We start from the raw sequence: 22,297 nt of genomic DNA, 5'->3' as shown, positions 1-22,297 counted from the left end.
GAACAGTGGTGTACATCAGTGACTTCCACAAGATACAAACATTCATCAGTGTCTTGTCTCTAATAATGCTCCTTCACCAAGTAAAGTTGACATGCATGTGCTGTTACATTGTCTATGATAAATGACATAAGAAAATCAAAGATATGTTATTAGAGCACTGTGACAGTGCTGATGAAATGTTATTGCCAGAGTATCATAGAACGTAATTATACCTTTGTTTATAAAAATGGTTTTACAATGTTTCTGCTACACAAAAGGTTGTGGAAAATTGACTGTTGCATTTGTACCTTTTGTTCTGTCTTAAGGTGGGACCCCGTTCTCCGTTTCATCCAGCACCTTCATACCACCACACACTACATATATTTATTTTACAGTGGTGATCAATTTGTCACAACTAAATGTCAATCTTAACATTTCATTTTATGTAGATGAAACCACTGCATACTATACCAAATATATGTTCCAGACATGATGCAACTTCATTTATTCTAGTTTCTTTTAGAAGGGTAGGAGCTGTATAATTAAGTCCAGCTGAAGTGTAACCTTCGGCTATCTCTCACCTATAAACGGATTTACGTAAAAATGCTGCTTTTTTAATATCAGCGGGAAAAGGGCAGACATTTCTTTACACAGAGAATAGCCAACTCGTGCCTCCATTAATCCCCATACCATCCATTCTCCTGTTGATTAACCTCCTTTATGGGTGGAAGAATTAAAATAGGCATGCTGCAGCAAGAGATGCTTTTTTTGCGAGACAAAATAAAAAGAACTTTACTGTTTTGGACCCAGAAAATTATGAAGTGAAAAAAACTCTTTGCCACATATTTTTGTGATATTTATTATCATTATCCTTCAGTGATTTGCACATTAACATATCTTGAAAAAAGATACTCTTTATGTGCAAATTCAATACATGCTTCAGGTCAGGTTTTTATTTTACCTTAGGTAGTTACAAAATGTGTTGGTATGACATGATTATATCACCAAAAGCAGCACTGGTGGAAGCGCAAAGCAAGCCAAGTTGTTCCAAAAACCAATCAAGTATTGGGTAAAATATTAATGCTCTAACATAAAAAAGCACTGACTTTAAAATCATGTATCCAATCTTGTAGCATAAAATGAATGAATTTCATGGTTGTAAAAACAGAGTGATATAATGCAAACACCATCATAATTTTTTAGAAGGATTATGATCACAGGTCGAATATTCACCATTGTAAATATAATGTCTTATATTGCCAATTAGTTGATTCAAAGAAAGAAATGACATTTGATGATGCACCCAAGAAAAAATATAATGCTATTAAATTAAACTGCATGGTCTATAATGGTCCATGTGCAAGGACGCACTAAAACAATAATCAACAGAACAAAATGTATTGTTTAAAAATGGGTTGCTCTCCCACTCTATTCCCAATACTGACACGTTTGTAAAGCCTGTGCCACAATGTATTTTGTTATTTCTACAAGAATTATTTTGATGCTGCCGAACAAGACTTATAGTTGGTCTTTCTGCAACCGTGGAAGGACTAGCCAGTGTTGAAAACCAGGGTGAAAGAGGAACACGAGAAAAATGCCATTAACAGGCATGCTTTCAAGGGGCCAAAATAAATGTGGTGTTAGAATCATGCAGTGATGCTGTATGAGAGAAACTTGATATACACCAAAAGCATGCCACGATTACAATGATAGGCAGAGGTGAGCAAGCATTTGTATCCAAGAAAAACATGTAACCAGAATAAACAGCTAAAAAGGATGTATAAGAAAAGTGATAACAGTCCCTAACACTAGGAAAAGATGTCAAATAGAACCATATTGTTAGTTTTGTGAGTAACTAAAAAGATGGTTAGCACTTCCACCCAGGATCCTGTCCTATTTATGTTAGTTTAATCAAAAGCGCACACCCTTGGCTGTACAAATCTTCCCTCAGTACTTTTCAGCTTACCAGATGCTGAAATAAACTGGTTTGGTTTACTTTTCATGGTTTGGCATTGCTAGATCTCCCATTAAGTTGGCTCAACTTGATAAACGTCTTGCCCTTTTTAAAAGAAGACTGCAGCTTCTGCAACAGTAGAAGGGGTCCAGCTATGAACGGGATAAGCAGAACGGTCTAACCAAGCAAACCAAATCAATGTTATGGACGTTTCTGCTGTTATACTAAAATGGTATGGAGTTAAGTATAGAGGAAGTTAGATATGCTAGGAGAAGGCCGGAGGTGTACCGAAGTCACCTACACTGATAAAAAGGTGCTCTTTCTAGACTGGAAGTCTTTAAAACTACTTTGTATATAATAAGAACACTAACATACTTCCCACGGGGTGATCTTTAGTGTCTACTAAGCGGGCTATCAGAACCATCTCCAATGGGGTGCCTTTAGGCATTTTATTAAGGGTTTTTATAGGGTGTTGCTAAGAATTTTGCTTCTTTTTAAAGTTTTGCATGCCACTTTTAATAGAGTCTCACTCAGTACAACGTTAAATGCACTGACTTGCGCTCCCGCTATTAAAACTAACAAACGGGAACAATGAAGTATAAAATCGAATGCAACAAACATTGCCCATCAGTAACTATTGTTATAGAACCATAATGCTATTTTTATACTAGGCCATTTACGGAACTCAGTTTACCTCGATTCTAAACGTACGATTTAGACAAACCCCCAGAGAACGATGAGTGCCTGTATATCCGCTCAACCCAACACCTATAATTAAATAATTTTTGGGCTGGTGCCTGTCTCCATCTTGCATAATCGGATCTATGAGATTTCAGACGTCATCCCAAGCCACAGTTATCAAAAGGTGGTTTCTGATGATAAAAACACTGGTGAAAAAGGGTTAATTAAGAGCAAATTCTGATTTTTGGTTGCATAATACTGTGCAGCAGGTGAGGTCACAAGAAATTAGCCTTTTCACATAATACGGGACAAAATGCCAACAGTCCATCCCAAAATCACCAGGGCTATGCAAGTCGAGATTCCCCATGATGGTCACTTCAAGAAAGAGGCCACTTCTAATTCATTTTTAGAATATGTAAAAGATAGTAAAAGTTAAAACTCGCAGTAACCTTTGGGGAGGGGTTGAATCACATGCAAATCTATAAATCGTGCAACATATTAAGTCCTTTTTTCATCACACTAACTTTACAATATTTTATTGAACCTACATACTTGAACAGACTCCTGGAAGACCAACCAGTATGAATGTGCAGTGAGTCTTAGTAAGTCTATGCCTGGCAAGAATGTCAAGAGTGAGAATATGTTGTATAAATATCACAGGAAAAGAAGCTTAAAGGGGTCAAGGACAAACACTATTTTTAAACATAAAATATATTATGCACGATTAAGGTTTCAACATTTGCCTAATTTCCAAATCAAATGCACTTTAGCTAAGTTCTTGAATTTTTCTGTAAGCTTTGTTGACTGTCTATGTCCTGTCAGCTACCTTTAACTCCTGAAACCTGATGTGCCGACAAAAAAACAAAAAAAACATGACATGCATGCAGCCTGCAGGTCTGTTAAAGCAGCTCGGGTGCAAAATACAAGTTGCATGTTCATGTACTTCCCAAGAACAGGTTTTCCTTCTCTACCCACCAAGGCACCTATCGGTTAAAATCTTGCCCTCCAACCCGTTAGCAATCCAGCCTGTTTAGATATGGATACCAGGATCCAAACACCATTACTATAACTTGTCCTACTTTCATTGGTAATATGCCAATTATGGTTCTTCAAATGGCATTACTATTTCTAATATACCTCTAGTTTTACTGTGGCTGCTTGAAGAAGTAACACAAACAAACTAGAACAATGCCAGGAGTACAAGCACTATGAATAAGACTAGGTCGGCCCTATTACTATTATTATTACTATAAGTGAATGCACTCTGTTCTTTTATACTATCAGTGATAGTACTTTTGCGATTAATACTACATGTACTTATTACTACTGGTAGTAGCTACTAGTGTATACTGGGGGAAATGTTATTACTAGTAATAGCTACTATTTCCACCATAACTTCATAGTAGCAGCAATAATACAGCTTCAGGTAACACAACTAGTAATAGTTAAGAGTAATGCTGGTAGCATTATTAGTACTTTTAGCAATAGCACTAACATGTATCAAATGTTTTTACTTCATTTTTAAAGTGGTCACTTTTATTGTGCAGTTTTGTACTAATAGAATTTAATGGTTGTGTGTATGTAGGGGTAGGGAAGTAATGGGGTTGTAAGAGGGGAGGTGAATGGGGGAAACCCCCTAATAGAAAAGAAAAGAAAACTGGCTGAATTCCGGCCGAACAAAAGTGCACGACCAAAACAACCACTTTAAAAAAAGAAGTCGGTAAAAACACAAAGAACCCCAATAACCATAAACAATGTAGGCAATACTAATTCTAGCAGTATTAATAGTGTTGTCAGTGGAAACAATAATCTTAGTTCTACAGGTAGGAGGGCAAGCAGAGATGTTAGTCATAGTGTACTAGGAATTAGTGTAACAATGCCATAAGAACAAAACATAGTTATTCTTGGGCTGGCATTTGCTGTAAGCATTGGTAGAAATGGAATCAGTACAAGCAAAATCGGAGGTAGCACTGGTAAATGGTAGTAGACGCACTATCAACAGAATAGTAATGGCAGAACTAGACATCGAATAAGCATGCGGTAGGATCAATATTAGTGGTACTTTAGTATTACTACTTCCACTAGCACTAATAATGTGAGGATCAATTGTTATGTGACCATTAATAATGCCAATATTCATAGTAGTAATACTGGGCAGATCCAGACGTAGTGGAAGTAATGCGAAAAGGGAGCAAAGTTAACCAGGTATAAATCTGCGGGCAGAGGACAGGAGTGTTAAATTTAGGTCTATGCGGAGGGGGGGGGGGAAACAAAAAAGCAATGTTCACATGACTAACGGAGCAGCCGGATTAAGCTGATGGGGAGCAATATTACCAGAAATTTAAGCCTATTGATGTAAAGTAAAAACAAAAATGTAAACTTTAATTTGGAGATCTATTAGAACAGTATGTGTGTAAACTGTACTTTGTTATTTAAAATCAATTCCTGTTTTAGGAATCCAATTTTGTACGCAAAACGCAAAGCAGCCAAAGAAAGAAAACTACTTGTATGAAGAATAAAAAAGATAGCTTGAAAAGGTTTTTCCAGTGGTGAATTTGGCAGTAATTAACACTAATAAGCATTTTTTTTAAAGAGTATGTTCGCATTAAAGTATGAATTAATCTATGAAACGGATTCTACCATTTCTACAAATGAAATGTAACTAAAGGCAGCTTCACCTACATCTGTAACTGGGATTTATCAAGGTGTTCTGGAGTTACATCTGCTTATTTTGAAGAATATTCTGTGCCATGCCAAAAGAAAAGACAACTGATGTTTGAGTAACAGATTTTAACTATTCTTTTGGCAGTGATCTACGCTCTAGCAGAAAACTCCCAGACCAAAAACAGCAGTTCTATATGCATGTAATGCTTAGTCTAACGCGTATCTGCAAGCTCTCCAAGCATCCACAGTAAAATACATTTCTACAGGGTGGAAGATTGTCACCATGAATCCAGGAACATTATGGATCTGGAAGAGACAGAGGACCTTCTCTCTGGAACAATATTCCCTTCTGTTTCCTTTGGAGGTTACAAGTTGGATTTGATTGGATAGTGAGCTTCTAACTTCTATGCCGATTTCCAGACACTTTCTAACCTTTGTGCATTGCAATGAAGCAACACCAGATGAGTTTCTAATAGTAGTTTGTGAGTGGTTACACTTAAGTAAAACTTTGCTTCTTTTGAACACTTTCAGTTCCAGTGGCTTTTGTTTTTAAGGCACTAATAATCCTATTTCTTGATCCCCTAAGAACGCCTATTGTCTGAACTTCAACATGGAATAAAACAGCTGGAATAGAAAAGACTGATGTTGCAAACCTAATGAGATACTTGGGGACATTAAGGTCTCTGTGAGCAAGACGAGACAAGGAATCAGTCTCCAGAACCATGAGGCATTTTGTGGTAGGAGTCCATGAAGTACAGAAGCAGGCCATAACAGAACCCAATATCAGATGGCATGAAACTATTAAAAGAAATCTGTGAAGAAGCTGTGGTGTTATACTGAGCTTAATGATTAGGATCCATTTCCTAAGCCTCTACCCCTCTACCCAAGCTATGAAACAAGAAACAGAAAGAAGTACATCAGTGACGTCTGTGAAGGTAGGCCATTCTCTTCAAAATCAAGACATTTTTCAATGCTCCATAAACAGTCAATCCAACTCTTGCTTTACTTGAGCGTACAAGAGCTAATGAATGTCTTGGGTCAATTAACGGTCAAGTGCAACTATCTGATAATTGTGAGGTGCCAAAAATAATATCTCACCCATAACTTGTAGGCAAAGCCCTGTCACTCACCACTGAGTTGTTTATTAGCATCACAGTAACTTTTGGCAGCCAAGGTTTTGGGCATACCTTTCAGAAGGTACCTTGAAATACTATTTACACACTGTGTTTAAAAAAAAATCAAACCTATTAAGTGGCTTGGCTCTAAAGAGAAACCGGACCTTGCTCTGGCTTTCAGAGTATTCAAGAAACTTCCAAAGAGCCAGGATACTCTAGGCAAAGGCCAACGGATGACATTGTTTTAGGAGGTGCATGAGTTAACACAGTGAACTATCATAGTCCTGCAAGAAGACAGCAGGAGTATAATTCATGGGATCTCTACTATACACCACCTACCTTTTTGTTTCAGAATTGGAGAAAGAGCTTCTGTGGCTCATCTGCATTACTCACCATCATATTCCACACAATCAACAAAATTCTAGGCTTAAAGGTTTCACAATCATCACACCAGCCAGAATCATGGTCTGCTGCCTCAGGATTGTCTTAAGCCACAAGAAATCGAATGAGAAAGGGAGATAAGGATATATAGAATATAACAGAAAAGGGGCTTAAAGCCGACTACCAATAAATGGTACTATAAATAAAACATATGACCAGGCAGAAATCTCTCAGGAACAGTGTTAAAATGAATTGCGAGGATGAACTTGACCTTCTCTTCACTGATGCACTGTGGGTCCGCCCAGCTCTTAGTCACAGAAGGGGTTCCTGGATACTGGCTACAGACGGATGCAAATTAAAAATCCTCAATAGGAGGTATATCACCCTCGAAGGCTCTACAAATGGCCCTGAAATGGCACATATATATCATAGGTGTGGAAATGAAGGGCCTGGGCTTTTTGAAGCTACAAGTTATCCTCGTCATTGTCTTGATGTCCTGTGAGGTTCTACATGGTCATGTAGCTATGTCCTTGCAAATGATGTAATGCTTTGTGTGGTTTTCTGGATTTCTTTTTCATTGCTGCGCGGCTTAATAAAGAACATGTTTAAAAAAAATAAAGCAAATAATGGCACAATGATTAATTTTAGTTGACCGAAAAAAGGAGCTGTTAAAACTATAACTGATGAGAAGAAAAGTAGCAGCAATCGAATGATGCCAGAAGATTTTTCTAGATTCTTCGATTTCGTAAGGGACACTGAGACAATCACTATTGGCACATAAGTCTAAGTATTTATTACTAACGAATGGCAAGGATCATTTGATGCCAGGGAACTATTCACCAAGCATGTGAATTTGGAGAGCTGCTACCCTTGAAGAAAAGTTAATCTGTTTCACAGCTACTTAAAACAGGGGCTTCGTGAAAATAAAAGGCTAAAAAGGTTTTAAAAAGATGTGAAAATAATACATGCTTATATGATAAGAATAAAATACTAATTTGATTGTCGGACTAAGAAAGGATGCTCATTTAAAGTTTTAAAACAGATGCTGGCTACCTCAAAAAACGTGCCCTTTTCTGGTTAATTTACTAGCCCACAGACTACTGTCACACATTTTGGTAATTTGTTGATCTGGCTGCCTTGTGAGGCTATATATGATAAGGAACAAAAACCTATGCTTGAAAGAAGGTGACTTAAGAGCGGCAATTTAAATATCGCTACATCAGGTAATTCAAAGTTTGGATCTGAGCTAACAAACTATGGTGTTTCAATCATCATTCGAATAATGATGTTTTACTTTATTCTTGGTTGTAGTCTGGATTGTGATCGCAGATGAAAATGGCGCCATTTTTTATGTTTTTTTTAATTGACAAAGTCATTGCATTGGCAACCGTTGCATTTAGAGTGCCATTCTTTAAAGTTCCCAAATGATGCAAACAAATAAATCACTTTATAAGTGATCTTATGCGCGTGCAGAATTCCCTTTAAATCAAGCAGACTTCCGTAGGACCGCATTTTAAGGAACTCCCTTTTCGTAAGTAGTCTTGCAGGCTGATGAAGCTGCGTCTCAATCCTGATGTCTAATAATAGCCACGCCTCCCTTGACTCACCGGAAAGGAGCAACTGCCACCAAAGAAACCCCATCTGACCAAGCCCAATGCTGCTTGCCATGCAATATCACCAGTCAAAACTGTTGCCTCAGACTCAAAAATCTCAATCTTTCGTGTGGCACATCATAATGTTCATTAGAAGGATCACCTTTAAATTATTAAAGAGAACCGACACATCGGGTATTCCAACTTCACCCCCTTGAACATCATACAACTGTGCAGGTGAGCACATTAAACGCTACTAATCTGGTGCAAGGAAACTATGTTGCAACTGACTGCATACTTTGCTTGCTGGGCTCTGGGGAATGCACTGCAGTTTTTATTATCACTCCCAAGCTGAAAGAACAGTTCTAACAAGCCTTCTGAATCAGCAGAAATATAAGCTTATGAAGAAATTGAATCAGTGTAGAAACTGAACTTCTACAAATGTTGGAATCACAGAAAGATGACATTTCGAATTTGAGATGGTATTAATGTGCATTCAACCTTACACACTCTGGAATGTCCATTTCTCCTTTAAGTACGCGATGCCTTTAGGCAGGGTTTCAAAAATCAGCTGTGCAACAGTCACCCAAGCAACCCCCAAGCACTGTTGCAATTGCACGCCTTCCCACCCACTTCCAATTGGAAATGCAGAAAAATCATAGTCAATTAGAATATACATTGGCAGAGGATCTTTCATCACCTCAAAAAGCAGCCTTGATTCTGGCAACTTTGTATCCTTCTATGAAACACAGGCCCTCTTGGTAAACTTCAGGTTCATCTTATTTTAGCTCGCCGGTGCTCTCCAATCTGAGACTTGAACATACACATCCTGTTCCCCAATGGATGGCCAAAGCAGATGTACTAGCAAACTGTCGGATTGTGTTCACAGATTGGGACTAGAGCCTTAAGGAACAATCCCACATCGACCATTCCTCGGGATATGAAATTCTGTTCAAGGTGTCTGGCACAGGTGCGTTTGCTTTTCATAGTGGCTCTGTGGCTGTCGGGGAGCTGAGGAATTCAGAAGTGAATGGCTAGCATGTGCGGAACGGGACCCTTTTTATGACCGTCACAGCTCTGTTACTCCCCCTCCCTTTTTACCACTTGCCCCATTGTGTTCCCTACTTCACATCAAAATCCAGCTTCTCGGACTTGGAAACTTCATTATAGGAGGAATGGGTTAGTGCTGGCCACAGTTTGTGCAGACAAGGCATTTGGGACTATTGGCTGTGTTACCATCTGTTGTGGTGGCATCATCTGCATGCCCATGGTGGCAACGGGAATGCCTTGCATTTGAGGGAGCGCACCGATCTGTTGCATACTGCCCATAGGAGGCACAGATGCCAGGGGCATTCCAGGTGCCATGGGGGACATGGACATCATGGGAGAGACCGAGCTGAAGGGGATTGCAGAGGGAGCAGGGCTGACAGGTTGTCCGAGAGACATTACAGGACTGGCACGAAGCTGATTCAAGGTGAGTGTCGTTTGCTGGGAAGGCTGGAATGGGTTGGTTGCAGAAGAGGCGACTGCTCCTGAAAAGCAAGGAAACATGATATGAGTGGCCAAGACAACTGTAAAGTCCAACCTGTAGCTGAGAAGTAAACAATGCACGCAAAAAGAGCAGGAACTTTGAAACGAGAGGAGGGGGAAGAGAAAAAGAAGGGGCGATACACGATGCAGGAAAATCAGCAAATACCAAACGTGGCATGGTTGGAGGGAGGAAAACAAGCACCGTGGATATTCTACTACGTAGCACTTTGCTGTAAAGGTTCATATGCATATTCAAAGCTAAAATTTGCTTACCAGTAACTTGCAACAGACCATACGGTACTCTCGTATTACCAATTTGAATGAACTGAATCGCGTGATCAGTTATAAAGTGTGTGAAATCCTTTTAAAATATGTATTCAAGCGACTTGAAAGACAGACTTTTTTTTACATGCCTTTCACTAAATACGACAATTTAAATTGGCTTTTTTATCAGAAAAATACCCACACAAAGGCTAACATCCCCGTCATCCTTCACTTCCACATCTCTACGTTTTCTTTGTTTGCATAGAAATGTATTTACTTTCATCCTCATTGTAGCGCAGACAGGTGATCAACAAAATTATTTTTATGGATGGAAAATAAGGTTATTTTTGCTGTACTTTTCACTACAAACAAAAATAGCTGTTTTTAACTGACCATCCACGCAATATCTCTGAAACATATGTCAGTTTACAATTATTGTAACCATCAAGAAAGTGAATGTTAAGCCCTATAGGGGACGCTAAGACCCTCACAGACCGATTACACGCCCCCAAGTTTGCTTATGGAAGTAACCCTGCACACCCCTAGGTTACTACCAAGAGTGTATTAGAAGTAGCCACACACTGCACTGGCTCGGACCATCCCCACCTGGCTGCGATATCTATATTCAAGTTTGAATCCACACCTTGACGGTTTGCGTCAAAGGAACCTGCAAAGGTTGAAAGTGGCAGCAACCTTGTGAATGAGGACGCGACACTAGCCCTCATGTCCCATAAAAAAGTACAGGGTGAGGCCATAGGTATTTATGAAAGTCGTGAAGAAATGTGTTTGCACATGCAACAATCATGTATAATGTGTTTCAGTAGATAAAGAACTTGGACACCATCCATATACCATGTACATTTCTAATTGTGAACTTCAACAAAGATAGTGTACTAGGGGTATTCGATTGATACAAGCAGAGACGTTTTTATGGGAGGGTAAAAGGGGCACTTGCTCAGGGCCCCCCACCTTGGAGGGGGGCCTCACAAGGCTGCCTGATTTGAAGTAGTAAGATTCCATTGTTCACCAGTCTTAAATAGCACACGTCAGGATATTGTATGGGCTGCTGCTGAGGATCTAAACCCCATTGCCTTTCTGTTTTGACAAGTACATTCTGCCTTGATCAATTAATCATGTATTGCTTTCTGTGTTCCCTGTGCTATACATAGTTTGTGTGTTCCTTACGGGATAAAACGCTGTAGCATTCTTTCCTTCCTGTGGGAAGTATTTTGATAATGTGCAATAGGCAATGGTGAAATGCATATTGATACTGAGTGCCAAAATGGTTCAGAGGTTAGCTCAGTGCGTGAAGTACCCATTGCAGAGATATGTGTTCATATGTAAAATTAGAATATCACATTCCAACAAGGCGGGCTGAGCCTTTCCTATGTCTGAAGTTTATAAACCTGTCTGCATGTCTACTTTGTTTTGCAGAACAACATCTGCTATTACCAGCAAAGTACCTGCAACAAATAGGGGTTGCTATAAAAACAAACATATGATATATTGCATTTATAACGCGCCTATACACAAGCGTATCAAGGTGTGACGAGGCAAGGGAGGGGGAACAAAGGGAGGACAGACAATGATCTACTAGGCCAGGTGTCATTCAGATCGCGTAAGTGCATGAGATGTGGGAAGGGGAAAAGTGCAGGGGGAGGGGAGGGGACAGTGCAATACAAGGGAATAGAATAATAACAAAAGTAAAAATAATGGCCAGCAGGTGGCAAGTGCAAGAAAGTGCAGACGATGGGTGTCAAGTGCTGGTAGTGGGACTGTATGGATACAGAAACAGTCTCATAGTGTGTGGGTTGCCGGGCAGGCAGTGCAGGCTTGAGCGACTGGTGTGGGAGGGACCTGAGCCCGAAATCAGAGGGTGGCCAGGTAACCAGTGCAGTTTCTGTTTCAACCAGGAGGTCAGCAGGGGAGAGGAGGAGAAAAAGCAGAAGCAAAGAGAAAGGTTTTGAGGTGCTTCCGGACCCGGAGATGGTTCTCCTCAAGTTTCAGGGAGGCTGTTCCAGAGGGAGGCTCCAGCCGAAGAAACATCTACCACCAACACGTTGCTTGGAGAAGCGACTGACCCTGAGGGAGTTGGAGGCGGATGAGCAAAGAGCTCGAGAAGGAAGATATTTAGGAAGAGAGAGTTGAAGATATTGAGGGCCCCAGGACCAAGAAGGCCTTGTGGACAATGCAAAGGGTTTTGAACGTAATACTCGCAGCCACTGGCAGCCAGTGCAGAGATTTCAGTCCTGGGGAGTTAAGATCCCTGGGCCTGAGGCCAAGGACAAGACTCGCAGTCCTGTTTGGATGAGTTGCAGAGGGCGGAGAGTAGAGGCAGGCAGATTTAGAAAGAGGCTGTTGCAATAGTCCAGCCTAGAGAGAGAACTAGCGCTCTGATGACAGTGAGCTTCTGGGGGAAGGAGAGGAAAGGAAGAATACCTCGGAGGAGGTGGAGTTGGTAGTGTGACTTCTTAGAGACGTCAGATGTGAGGAGAGAAGGAGAGTGTAGAGTCGAAGAAGACGCCGAGGTTTTTAGCCTCACAGGTGGGAGCAGGAGGAGGGCCAAGGGAGTGCAGCCAGAGTGTGACAGGAAAGGGGGAAGTCAGTGTGCCGAACAGGAGAATCTCAGTCTTACTGGCATTAAGGCAGAGGTCATTAGGAAAGAGGTCAGCCAATCCAGGGCCTGACTGGTGATACCCAAGTTATCACAGAGACATTGAGCAGGATGGCGTGGTTGACCGTGTCAAAGGCAGAGGCGAGATCAAGCAAGATGAGGACATAGGGGGTATTAGAATCAAGGTTGGAGAGCAGGTCTTCACGGGTATTCAGGAGAGCAATTTCTGTGCTTCTGGCAGCTCTGACGCCAGACTGATGGTCATGAAGACAACCAACAGTTTCAGTGTGGAGATTAAGCTGGGAGATGGCCAGCTTTTCTAGGCGTTTTGCCCAGGAAGGGAGTGATGGAGATCGGGCAGGAGGGGTCAGCAGAGGGTTTCTTAAGAAGAGGGTGCACAAGAGTTCAGGGGGGGGGGGGGGGAGACTCCAGTGGCGAAGGAGTGGTTGCAGAAATCGGCCAGGGCAGGAGCCAGGGAGTCAATGTGGTCCTTGATGGTTTTGGAGGAACTTGGGTGGATCTGTTTTGACAAGACTTTCATAGATCAGACTTGTCTAGAAACCTCATCAGCGGAGAACAGGGGAAAGGCAGAGAAGGAGGGAGGAGAGGTGGCTGCAGAAGGGCCAGAGGAAGAGCAGGGGGTAGAGGAAGGGAGGGCAGAGGAGGAAAGGGAGGACAGGTTGTCCCGAGTTTTAGAGATGAAGTGAGAAGCCAGTGCCGTGCAGAGGGTCTGGGAAGGGACAGGAGAGGTGGAGACTGCAGCAGGATTGGCCAGTTCCTTGCAGATTTTAAAGAGTTCAGCCGAGTTGTTAGATGCCGCAGAGACGCAGGCTTGGATATGAGCTCTCTTCTTGGTGAGGACAGAGAGCCGGTATTGCCGTTGGAGCAGGCGTCAGGCCAGTTTGTCAGAGGATGTACATTAAGCACGCCATTTCCTCTCGGCCACCCTGCACTTGCGCTTAATTGTGGAGAGGTCTGAGTCGTACCAGGAGTTGCACTTGACTTTGGGCTTCAGGCAAATTCTCATGACAGGGGCAAGAATATCTAGAGTATCAGAAATAGCAGAGTGGAGCATGGAAAGGGCTAAATCAGGGTGAAAGTCAGCCAAAGGGGAGCGGGGGGTGAGAAAGTGGCGGCGAAAGCCTCAATTGAAACGCGCTTCATGGGCCGGATGACCGAGAAGGTGGGTGGCAGTGATGGAAGTGGCTTGGCCTGATGGGTGGGGAGGGAGCGATGGGAGGAAAAGAGAAAGTGATCACTCCAGGAGAGAGGAGTGGTGAGAGGGGCACAAAAGGGAAGGTCGGATGAGATCAGGACAGAACATCCAGAGTGTGCCCTGCAGAGTGAGTCAGGCCAGAGGGGAGAATAGAGAGTGAGAGAGAGTCACAGAGGTCAGAAAGAGTTCGGAGAGAGGACAGGAGGCATCCAGGTGGATGTTGAAGTCTCCAAGAAGGAGTAGTTCAGTGGTCGTGACCAGGAGAGGTCCGCCCACTCAAAGAGGAAGGGGGAGATCTGACCGGATGGCCGATAGATAGTAGCCACTTTAGGGTAATGGCTAGGAGACAGGGAGAGCCTGCAGACGAGGCATTCAAAAGAGGGGTAGGCCTGCATAGGAATGACAGAGGCAGGAATCCACTCTGGGAAAATCAGGGCTACACCCCCGCCGGAGCGGTTGGACCTGGGCGCGGAGAGGATTGTGTAGCCGTCGGGGATGAGCGTGTCAAAGCTTGCGACAGAGCTGGCCGTGAACCATGTCAAGGACATCGAGGTCAAGTTCCTCAAGAAGGCGGCAGATGTCGGAGGCGTGTGACAGTTGAGCGAGAGTTAAGAATGGCAATGTGGAGAAGGTTGCCATCCTTGAAAGTCTTCCGTGGGGGGTGCGGGGTACAGATCAGAGGTACGCCCTGCAGAGGTGTAGAAGGAGCCTGAGAGGGGGGGGCAGAAAGGGAAGGAGAGGGCAAGGTAGCCAAGGAGGTGGTAGCAGGGGGAGGCGAGAAAGCAGTGGAGTGGGGAGAGGGGACAGCAGGAGAAGAAAGGAGATTGATGAGGCGTGGGAAACGTCTATCTAAGAGGAAAAGGTTGGCCTGAGGGCCTTGGACCTGGACAGTGCCATTCCCATAAACATTAATGATGACCTTGGAGGATTGGAAGGAGGCCAGGAGGGCATCCCACCGGGTGCCACCATTGAGAGGAAGAGAAGGGAGAGAGCGCAGAGACCATATGCAGGGTCCATAGATCTGGTGAGGGAACCACAAAGAGAATGTCGGTGAGTGTTTTCCTAGAGGAGGCACTGGTATAGGTGTCAGCGATAGGGGGGCTTGGGTTGGAGACCAGGATATCCTTTTTAAACTTCTTCCTACCAGAGGAGGACAGGATAGTCAATAGAGAATCAGTTAGAAAAGATAGAGACAGAGAGCGCAATAGAGTAGGAGGGGTGAGGAGAAAGGTGGGAGGGAGAGGGAAGGGGAGAACACTAGGGAAGGGCACAGGGTAGGGAGCAAGCAGACGAGACAACACCTAAGTTTGAGAATCCTGAATAGAGGATTCATCTGTATGGTGAAGATCTAGAAACTGGTTTGTGCAGATGGGGTGTTGTAAAACCTAGGCAATCGCCTCCCACGATGGCATAAACTGTTAGTCCAAGAGGTGAGAAAGTATCCAAATTCAAGACTATGGAATTAAACTGTTCATACTTGTATCCTAGATTTGCCAGTGGATTATAGAGTGATCCTGGTCAAATCATCTGATATATCTTACATTACTGTGCTGTCTTCTGTGAGGTTTGCCTTCTTGCATGCTGTTGTTATCGTTTATCCCATTATTTGATCTTTCTTATTATGTAGGCCATTTGGGTGGAAGGGAAGGTAGACAGAAGAGAGTGGATCAGATGTTTCCAAGCAGGCCTCAGGCAAGCATATTTTAAGGTCTGCTTGTTTGACACAAAAAATTGTTTTTGTTATATCACATCGATTGGTATGCTGGTACTTATATACTTCCCTTGATGATGGAGATAATGAAGCTAGAATCATTCCCATTTTGCATAACACCATTCTATAGTATTTTGTTTAAAAATGGTCATGTTTGGTAATGTGATTTGTGTACTTTCCAAGTCTGTTTTTATAAAATTAGATTGTTTTAGTTCATGGTAACAACTGGAAAAGAAACTGTTCAAATGCAGAAATTGCAGAGTTGGCACAAATCCCAGCTTAACCCCTTCACCAATGTGTGATCCTGTGCATCTCATTTAATCTTGTATTGCCTAGCCTCTCAATAATGCCAGTCCCTAAACCTTTCAAAATGGTCAGCCCTTCAGAGTGATGTGCTTCTCATGGTACAATCTTCATAAAAGCCTTAATCGTGGTTTCATTGGCTATAGAGTTGCTTCCACTTTAATAGTGAGCATATTTATATCACGCACCACAGGCATTTGTTCCTTTGATATCTAATGGCAACACTATTTGAAAACCATATCCCACTTCAAATCTCTGTCTGGATAAAGACACCTTCCTGGTGGCTTCTAATCTGCATGCACTATCCATGCTATGGTATGTGTAGCTTTCTCCTTCCTTCCAATTGGTCTCCTCTATCCATGCTTGAGAACTTTTGCATTCTGTAAGGCAGCTAATGTGAGTTCTCTGTCTATTATGGGTTACATGCACCTTTTACATACAGTCCCGCATTAATATTACAGGCTGCATACCTTCCTGGATGCTATTGATAAAAAATATCCTGTATGTACTAGAACAGTAACCCCTTTGTAGACTGCCGGTCTTCAAATGCTACTGGTTTATCATTCTGATTAGTGCAAGAATGAAGAGGGCAAGGGGACTTAAAGGGAGTAAACGTGCTTATCATGCTGCGAGACAGCATATCAACCTATACGTTGTGAGCATGACGGGTGGGGGGCGCGACCAGTATTCCTGACCCCTTAATTCCTTTGGTGGAGGGGGGCCCCAAAGATGTCCGTGCACTGGGAACCAAAAATGCTTAAGATGGCCTTGGATACAAGACTCAATTTCACAGCAATAGAAGATTAAGAAATCACATTTTTGTTTTTTGTTTTATTGGTTAAAATGTATTCAATCCAACACAGAGAGAGAGGAAGGGGGAAAATGTATACTGCTCAACCAAACTCACCCCCTTACTTAGGTAAATCTACACATAATATACATCAGGTTTGGTGGACAGTGTAGTCACACAGGTGAAGCATCCAACTCGCACTATAACAGGCCTCAGTAAAAGGTTGTAACAACCCTTAAAGATTATTAGGAAGCTAACTAACAGGCTTAGCACTGTACCATACACATTAGACAAAATATTAACATATACTTTTTATTTTTGCAGTTAACAATAATTAAAAATCAGCACCATCAAAGGTTATTACAATTCATCAACACAATATGATACAAATTGCAAAAATGGAAACACAACAGAAAGTAGACAGGGAAAGAAAGTGTAAATCAACCATGATAACTCAGGTTTCAAAACAACGATAAATGAAAAAATCACTATCTAACGTCACACGAAAATGAATAAAGTTGACCAATATCAAACTATACTATATTCGATTGGACACTAAATCTCACACTCCTTCACTCCCATTCAACCCAACATGTTTCATTTCTCACTCATTCCAAACACACACAGTAAAGGGAAATTCATCAGGGGCGTGTACTAATGTTTCCTAGAGTGAAAACGAGACTCCCTGTGTGATAGTTCCCCCATTGGTGAGTTAGGAGACCTCACTAGCAGTTTCAAGCATGTGATCTTTGTGGATCCTCCACGGAGGCGATCACCTTCAGTTAACAATCACTGAAATGGCACCAGACGGGCTGGGAGTTTAGCTGTAAATGCGGTTCGATCCAAACTATGGTGGGCTACACCACACGGTTCGCGTTGTCCGTTAAGTGGACTCGCTCTTCATCTGTTTCCACAATACATCACCTGACCAGTGAGTAATAAGGTCGTAGTGCCGAGAAAGTCGGGTAGATCTGGCACAGGCTGGGTGGTCGTGACACCTCTCATCGGTCTCGACTCAAAGCGCTGGAGAGGAGAAGCCTTTAACAATTTACAGTTTACACTAAAATGAAACGTAATATATGAAACACTTTGCATACTCAAAATACCATGTGAATTAAACAAAAGTTAATAAGAGAACAAAAAAAACACAAGCCAATAAAAAAAAAAAAGATTACTTTGCAGGAGAGAAAACAAATCAACCTGCATGATCAATCATTTAAAAAAAAAAACATTTTTAATCAAACAATTTTATTGGTTTTTCACAAACATTAAACGTACAGTTACTGAAAGTCACTACATAAACCCCCCCCAACTCCCTTTGCATCTCGGGCAACAACAGCGCAGATTAGAGCACAGAGTCACTGTCAGTATTGGGCAATGTTCTTTTGGTGTTTTCCTGTTTCGCAATGTACACGTGTCTGCATTTACCTGACTAGGTCCTATCCTGGTCAGTGTGAGTCTTCCCATTTTTGCCATATTTTGTTTGCTTTGTCAGGGCTGCCTCTTGCGGTGTAAAACTTGTGTTCTATTGCGGCACATATGTCCATGTCCGTAACCCATTGATCAAAGCTGGGGGTGACTTCTGAGCCCCATAACTGTGCAATGTTTCTTCTGAGTATTACCGTGGCATTTGACAGAAATAACTTTTCGTATCTTGTCAAATCTCTCTCGTCCTCCACCCCCAACACTGGTTGCTTTGGTTCTTTCGGTACTGTTTTGCCCATGATCCTAGAAAGCTCTTCGCAGCATGCCTGCCAAAACTGTTGTATGTGAGCACATTGCCAGAGAATGTGGAAGAAGGTGCCTTCATCCAGTTTGCAGCGTAAGCACTGTGGGTCTGAGATTTTACCCCATCGGAAGAGGGCCATTCTCGGATAGTAGGTTCGTTGTAGGATCTTTAGCTGTACGAGCCGGAGTCTGGATGAAATTGCGGCCTCCCTAGGGTACATCAGTGCGGTTATCCAGTCTTCTGGTTGTAGTGCACCTACATCTCGTTCCCATTTGGCTTTAAGGCTGGATAGTTCCTTTGTGGGGAAGGAGGTAATCATATTGTACATGATTGAGGTGACTGTGTTTGATTTGCTCCGGGAATATATTGCGTTCCATCGGGGTGTACTGCGGCATATTGGTCATGTCCGGGAGATGAGCTCGTATTGCGTGTTTATTGGCGTGTAGTGGTATTGTTCTGTTGGTGGGAGAAAGTAGCCGGATTGTAAAGCTTCGAATGTGACCATCTTGCCTTCCTGTATGATGTCTTTGATCCTCGTGATTCCTTGTGTAGCCTAGGCAGGTCATCTAGGCAGCTTGTTAATTTCTGGGAGGTATCCATTGTTCCACAGTGGTTGCTCAGGAGTTAGTTTCATGTCCCAATCCATGTATTTGTGTGTTTCTGTTCAGATTCGTGACAGGTGTGTTAACACTGACGGGGAGCTGCTCTGTTCAGGTTGCGGTATAGGAGTATGAGGCAGGGCAGTTCCTTGTTAGCATTTATAGCTTTGACATGTGGCAGTGTTGCGTCCCCATGTAGCATGTCTTTTACTGGCTGGCCCAATAGTATGTTTGTAGTCTAGGTCAGACCGATTCCTCCCTCCCGTATGGATCTTTGGAGTGTGGCAAGTGCTATTTGTGGGCGATCGCCGCACCACAGCAGTTTCCGGAGGGCTTGGTCGATTTTCTGGAACTCAAGCGTTGGAATATATAATGGGGCATTTTGTAGGATGTACAGGAAGTGAGGTAGGGCAATCATTTTGAAAAGGGCCGCTCTGCCTAGTAGGGTTAGTGGTAGTGATGCTCAGTGCTGCGTGTCCTCTACGAATCTTGTTGTAATGGGATGTAAGTTTACGGGTATGTAGTTTGTGAGATTATTTGTGATCTGTATGCCTAGTTATTTCAATTGTGTTGTTTCAACTCGGTATAGGCAGTTTTCCAGGGCAGTGTCTTTTGTCCTCCCTATCGGAAATAGTATAGATTTGGACCAGTTGATGCGTAGACCACTGAATGCTCCATATTCCTCTAGCATTTGTGTGATTGCGGGGCTTGAGTGTGCCGGGTCCTTCAGATAGATTAATAGGTTGTTTGCATACAATGAGACCCTGTCTTCCCATAGCTCTGACTCCCTCATCAGTGTTGCAAGGGGTTCTATTGCTAATGTGAAAATCATAGCTGATTGGGGACATCCTTGCCTTGTGCCCCGCCTTATGGTGAAGGGTTCTGACCGCCAGCCGTTTATTGTAGTTCTTGCCCTTGGGCAGTTGTAGAGGAGTTTTACCCATGTCATGAATTGGTGACCGAATCCCATGCGGAGCATTATTTGCCACATGGCCTCCCGGTGTACCGAGTCGAAGGCTTTCTCGAAGTCAATAGCCAGTAGTGCCAGCGGCCCCTGGAGCCTGTCTGCTCTTTCTAAAGCAGAATGTAATCTGTATAAATTCATTCGGGTTGACCTCTGTGGCATAAAGCCACATTGGTCTGGGTGGATCAGGGATGTAATGACTGTTAGGCAGAAACCTGTGCAGTTCCCTTAGGGACCACTGCAAAAAGTTGAAGACTACAGGTGTTGGCAGTAAACCCAACTGGTAGCTGTCTGTACTACCCAGATTTACCTGGTAGTTGTGGCTGAGCAGTCAGACTTCTCTCAAGAAGAGTTAGGCAGTATATAGGGTATACACATTAGGTACAAAAATACAGTGGCACAAGCAAAGCCTGACCAGAGCTTGGGTATAAAAGTATATAATTATTATTATTTTTTTATTTTTTATTTGTTTATAGTTACATAGTAACTTTTACAAATGATTTCTTTGTGGTTTAAAAACAGCATAATTAATACAAGTTTTACATAACATTTTCCTCCATACGAAATTCATATTTTCCACCTATAATTCAGTTTTTACAACACTGTACAGTTAAAAGAAAAAAAGATAAAATTTGTTTACCCAAATTCTGAATGTCCCTTATAACATATCCTGATACTTTCCATTCATAAAAATTACACTAAATGCTTGATCGCTTGCCCTGTAGAATAGGCCATTTACCCTTTATTTAAAGACAACAATAGTTTTTGAAGAATCTGACTACGGAAATCTGTAGTTTGATTCTTTTACCGTGTAACATATCGAGCCACAAAAGCTCTAAATCAACACATTCTGTATTTGGTACATACATGCTAAAGTGACTAATACGTTGGTTCCTAAGTCCGTTACACCTGGTCAGTAGATGCTCCAAGGTCTCCAGATTTTCCTTTTGTTTACAAAATCTACAAAAGGAATATCCCTTACTCTGACCACTTCTAATATCTACTATTTGTCCCGTACCTAGCACATTGAAACGGAATCTCATACTCATGTCTCCAGGTTTTATCGGGAAATTTTAATAGATATGGTGCAGGCTCCCCCATTTTTTTATATTCCGAGACCATATGGTTATATAAATGAGTCATCTTAACCTCTTGGACAGTTGAATTCCAATCAGAATGAAGCAAGAGTTTTTTTATTTTCATTGGGTTTGTAATAAGTGTATCTCTATGGATCCCTAGTTTGTCCAGAATTTCATTTGCTTCTTCCAACATGTCCCTGAGGTACTTTGATGTAGGAGCGCCACTCCTAATGCCTCTGCCCATTATATCCTATAGAGTAGTATTTTTGCTAATTAACAGCTTCCTGAATAGGGCCATTCTGCGCCATTCTAATAGAATGCAAGCCAAGCTCATATCTTAATGCTACCAAAGGCACGCATTTTGGCAAGCAACATACCATCGTTTTTACGATTTTGGATTCAAATGCAGTTACTTTCATCCGGCACCATAACGGTTCTAGTCCATGGCACAGTTGAGGCACTATTCTGTTTTTATACAGGCGAATACAGGGCAATAAAGAGAATTTACCATATTTTTCCATCAACTTTACGTAGTTGAGAAACCATAGGAGTGATTTTCGATTCCAATAAAGCCCTAAAGTTTGCCTTGTTCTTGTTTCCAAAAACTGGGTAGCCTAGATATCTTATTACGTTCCTTGTTGGCAATTTTTCATGATTTAGAAATAGAGTGTTCATTTTTTGTTTTTTCTTATTTGACAAACAATCGTTGTTTTGAATAATACATCTTTAGTGCATTTTTGATAATGTATTCTTTAAAAGCAGTAAAGAGTCGTTGGAGGCCTATGAGTGTGTGATCATAGAGAGTCACGTCATCTGCATAGGCAGTCCACTGGATCTTAGTTCACTCCACGTTAGGTGAATTTTCAACCAATTTTTTAAAACTCTCTCCTATATCGGAGAAGTATAAATTGAATGAAGTTGGCGCATATATGCAGCCCTGCCTAAGTCCATTTTTAGCCCTTATTTCTTCCATACTAAGTCGGATCTTAATTCTAGAGTCCTGGTGCATGTTGTATACAATTGACAATAGAGAATCAAGCATCCCAAGGTGTGTTAATTTTGTCCACAATATTGACTAAATCGAAAGCAGATGTTAAATCAATTGAAGCCAAATAGATAGGAAGATCTCCGG

General features: G+C 42.0%; 1 protein-coding gene across 8 annotated transcripts in view; it reads right to left on the bottom strand.

The window, feature by feature from the left end:
- Positions 1–8,497: 8,497 nt before the first annotated feature.
- Positions 8,498–22,297, bottom strand: part of EPN1 (epsin 1) — an 835,995-nt gene continuing 822,195 nt past the window's right edge. For 6 of the 8 annotated variants that reach the window (XM_069606959.1, XM_069606941.1, XM_069606925.1 and 3 more), the window contains one exon: positions 9,390–9,898. In XM_069606959.1, the coding sequence (XP_069463060.1) occupies positions 9,531–9,898 (368 nt within the window). In that variant the 3' untranslated portion in view covers positions 9,390–9,530. Of the gene's footprint in view, positions 9,899–22,297 lie in introns of all 8 variants that reach the window. The other 2 variants (XM_069606952.1, XM_069606915.1) reach the window with 2 other exon arrangements.

Source organism: Ambystoma mexicanum, chromosome 1p (genome assembly GCF_040938575.1).
Source record: "Ambystoma mexicanum isolate Mex_15411 chromosome 1p, UKY_AmexF1_1, whole genome shotgun sequence".
In the NCBI taxonomy this organism is placed as follows: Eukaryota; Metazoa; Chordata; class Amphibia; order Caudata; family Ambystomatidae; genus Ambystoma; species Ambystoma mexicanum.
The sequence above is the reverse complement of the archived record's forward strand: the minus strand, read 5'-3'. Positions and strand labels throughout refer to the sequence as shown.